The 4105-nt window shown below is 32.8% G+C and overlaps 1 protein-coding gene across 1 annotated transcript; it reads left to right on the top strand.

The window, feature by feature from the left end:
* The first annotated feature begins 830 nt into the window (after positions 1–830).
* On the top strand, positions 831–3771 carry LOC126703336 (sesquiterpene synthase 2-like). Its single transcript, XM_050402301.1, has 7 exons — positions 831–1037; positions 1150–1417; positions 1508–1880; positions 2333–2551; positions 2643–2781; positions 2870–3118; positions 3225–3771. Exons 1-7 carry the CDS (start codon positions 915–917, stop codon positions 3516–3518), a joined length of 1665 nt encoding a protein of 554 aa, XP_050258258.1. The 5' UTR covers positions 831–914; the 3' UTR covers positions 3519–3771.
* The last annotated feature ends 334 nt before the right edge of the window (positions 3772–4105 follow it).

The raw sequence follows: 4105 nt of genomic DNA, 5'->3' as shown, positions 1-4105 counted from the left end.
TATTAAATTTTATAGAAAGCACAAGTTCATTTAATGTCAAAGAAAGTATGAGTTTGACCGCCTGTACGTGGTCTCACGCACGAGCAAGGGCGGGTTGATACATTTGGGGGCCTAAGGCGAAAATTGATTATCTTGTATTAGATGCAAAATTACTGCTAATTGATATGAATTACGTGGAATTTTTTCTTTTTTTTAGAAATTTTATAGATAGAAAAAGTTTGACAAAATTTTTCATACTTGTTGATATGACAGATTAATAGTGGTAAGTAAAAAAGCGGTATTAGTGCTAAACTAGATGAGAACTAGTATAAATTTGCTAACTCAACTCTTATTATTATTCTTCTTTTTAGAAGTGCAACATTCAGAATATTTTTTACAACAAATCTTAAGTTTTAAGTTGTCTTTTATTTTCTATTTGAAAATATCACTATAATTATTTTTTTGCTATCAATAACAACCTACTACTTAACATTAGTTGTAAAAGTGTTGTGAAAAATATTATGAACGTTGTATTTTTCTCTCTTTTTTTATTTGTTTTTCATCTAGTAAAAAAATATCATTTTATTTATTGATTATAAATAATACTATTAGTTAAAATTTAGGGACCTTTTTTTTACTTGGGACATTAAATGACCACATTTCTTGCTCTAGCAGTCAGCCGGCTCTGTGCACGAGTTTATTATGGCATGAGTTTCCTAGCTAAACTTTAGGCCTTAAGGGATGTGCATAAATTTTTTTTACTTTACTGACTTTTCTAATCTATTTCATAAAGCTCACTCACCTACCTTTCTCTCCATTGCTTTATAAATACCGTGGCCTTGAAGGCTTTCTACATCGCACTTAAGAAGTTCACAGGGAACAAATCCCATCATACCATTCAAAACTTAGACTCCTCCTTGAACTTAGAAGAAAATATGTCTATCCAAGTCTCAGGGGCTCAATCCCAAAATGCCAAATCAGAGGTTGTTCGCCGGACAGCAAATTTCCATCCAAGCATTTGGGGTGACCGTTTCATCAGCAATACTTCTGAGGACAAGGTAACAAGATTATTTGCTACCCTAGTTTATGAAAATTACGTAATAAAATTTATAATATTTTTAGCATTTTTTGCTACAATATAATTATTTGTTCATGCAACTCATGGTGTAGGATATTCATTTCTGTAAAGTACGTGAAGTTGAAGAGCTGAAAGATGAGGTGAGAAATGAGCTCTTTGCCATGGGTCATCTTTCACAACAGCTGGGCTTAATTAATGCACTCCAGCGCCTTGGCGTCGCTTACCACTTTGAAAGAGAAATCCAAGAAGCTCTTGAACATATATACACGACTTTTAACGACAAAATTGATGTTGATGATCTCTACAAAGTTTCCCTCAGTTTTCTACTGCTACGCCAAGAAGGATTTAAGGTTTCATGTGGTAAGACCCGAGTATGATTAATTTCTTCATGTAATAGCAAGTTAGCCACATTTTTTTTTCTATAAAACAAGTTTGGTTTTTGCTAAACAGATGTTTTCAAAAAGTTCAAAGACGAAGATGGTCAATTCAAGGAAAGCTTGACCAGTAACGTTGAAGGCATGCTAGCCTTCTATGAAGCTACACATCTGAGGATGCATGGAGAAGACATTCTTGATGAGGCCCTTGAGTTCACTACCACTCACCTTAAGTCCACAGCATCCCTTATTGGCAATCCGTTGGCAGCACAAATAACTTGTGCCCTAAAGCAGCCCTTGCACAAGGGCATACCACGGCTAGAGGCTCGGCAATATATTTCTTTCTATGAACAAGATGCTTCACATAACAAAGTTTTGCTCAAGTTTTCAATATTAGATTTCAATCTAGTGCAGTCATTGCACAAAGAGGAACTTAGTTATGTCACAAGGTAATTAGTTCTAAAACCATGATCAAAAACACAAAGTACGAATATTTGTGGAAATAATGAAGAGAATACTACAGATTTTACTATATAAACCTTGCAAAATAACGTGTTACAAATAATTTAAAAAAAAAAAAAAGGTTAAATTACAATTTACCTACCTGTAGTTTGGCTGAAATTTAAGTTATCAACTTGTGATTAAAGTGTCAAATTTCAAAGCACAAGTAGACAACTTAAATTTCGGCCAAAACATAGGTGTGTGTAAGTTGTAATTTACCTAAAATATTAATTCAAAATTCATTTATTAGATTGTTGAAGTGGTATATAGTAGTAATCATATTCTTGATACAACATTTTATTAGTTTTTTGTAGTAAAATTTATGGCAACCCTATCATTTTGCTATAAATATTTGGTTACTTACAATAAATTAATTTTAATTGTTATATTCAAATTGTAGGTGGTGGAAAGATTTAGATTTTGCAAAGAAGCTACCTTTTGCAAGAGATAGGATTGTTGAATGCTACTTTTGGATAGTCTTGGTCTACTTTGAGCCCCAATATTCACTTGCAAGAAAAATATTAACCAAAGTTATTTCCATGACATCTATTCTAGACGATATATATGATGCTTATGGCACACTTGAAGAACTCGAACCCTTCACAGAAGCAATTGAGAGGTTCATAAATTGAATTAATTAATATATATATGTTAAGACTATGATGTATAATGTCAATCTAACTTTTGTAATTGGTACATGATATTTTTAGGTGGGATATTAGCTGCATAGATCAACTTCCAGAATACATGCAAATATGTTGTCGTGCACTCTTTGATGTATTTGAAGCAATTGAAAATGAGTTGGCCAAGAAAGAAAGATCATACCGTGTTAGCTATGCAAAAGATGCTGTAAGCGTCAAGCAACTTAACTTTTCATGTTTTTTTGTCTACTTTTTCATGCTACGTACTTATTTCATTCATGTTGTTTAAACCTTAGATGAAACGTTTGGTTCGGGCCTACTTTGATGAAGCCAAATGGTTCTACCAAAATTACATCCCAACAATGGAGGAGTATATGCATGTTGCACTTGAAAGCTCTGGTATACCTATGCTCACAACTAACTCTTTCCTTGGCATGGGTGACATCGTTACAAAAGAGGCATTTGATTGGACCTTCAGCAACCCCAAGATTATTACAGCTTCATCCGTAATTGGTAGACTCATGGATGACATGAAGTCACATAAGGTATGCGATCAAAAAATCTTATCAAGTTTCACAAGCTAGTGTGAGAGGTCTATTTCATATGTGTTTCCAACTTTCTACTTACCCTTTTGAAAAACTTTGTATGTAGTTTGAGCAAGAGAGAGGGCATGTTCCCTCAGCAGTTGAATGCTACATGAAGCAACATGGTGTCTCAGAGCAAGTAGTCCATGATGAATTCAACAAGCAAGTTGCTAATGCATGGAAGGACATTAATGAGGAGTGTATAAGACCTACTGTTGTTCCCAAGCCTTTACTTATGCGTTGTCTTAATCTTACACAATCATTAGATATCATTTACAAGGAAGGGGATAACTACACTCACGTTGGAAAAGAGATGAAAGATAATGTTGCATTATTGCTTATAGACCCAATACCAATATAAATGGGGTGACAAAATAAGTATCTACATAAAGAATAAAGGACTTGTCCATCAATATAAAATAAAATAAAGGACTTGAATAGGATCCAAGTCTTTTGATGTTCTAATATATATAGGGCCCATTTATATTGAAGATAAAAGGAAAATCTTTGGTTTATTTATATATTTTTATTTTTATTTTTGGATAAACTACTGGTTTCTTATTTAATAATGTAGCACTATGTTTATAATGATGATGGGATTTACTGTTGGTATATTTCTGTGGGAGATTATAATTATTGTGCCATTCTAGCATGGGGGTGGGTACGTAAAGTTTATCTTAATAATTATCAAGTTATTATCTTTTGCTTCCTTATACTACTGTTTATTATATACTATGAGGGAGCTGGGGTAACTGAGAGGTTAAGGAAGCTCTTTGTAAACACAATTAGCACTGTTTGGTATAATAGAACCTCTAATGAAATAACAATAACTATACTTTATGAATAACCAACCCTTGTATAGTTGCGTTTTTATTACAAAGAATCATTTTTTTTCTTCTGATAAATAATTATTATTTAAAACAAAAAATAATTATTCCTTATTAAAAA

Source organism: Quercus robur, chromosome 10, assembly GCF_932294415.1.
Source record: "Quercus robur chromosome 10, dhQueRobu3.1, whole genome shotgun sequence".
In the NCBI taxonomy this organism is placed as follows: Eukaryota; Viridiplantae; Streptophyta; class Magnoliopsida; order Fagales; family Fagaceae; genus Quercus; species Quercus robur.
Note: the sequence above shows the minus strand (reverse complement) of the source record. Positions and strands in the feature narration are given on the sequence as shown.

Excerpts from the sequence above, each read along its gene's own strand:
- LOC126703336 (XM_050402301.1), top strand. The coding sequence starts at position 915 with ATGTCTATCCAAGTCTCAGGGGCTCAATCCCAAAATGCCAAATCAGAG. Across the intron at positions 1,038-1,149 it reads GCAATACTTCTGAGGACAAG|GATATTCATTTCTGTAAAGT; the intron begins GTAACAAGATTA and ends CTCATGGTGTAG. Across the intron at positions 2,782-2,869 it reads TTAGCTATGCAAAAGATGCT|ATGAAACGTTTGGTTCGGGC; the intron begins GTAAGCGTCAAG and ends TTTAAACCTTAG.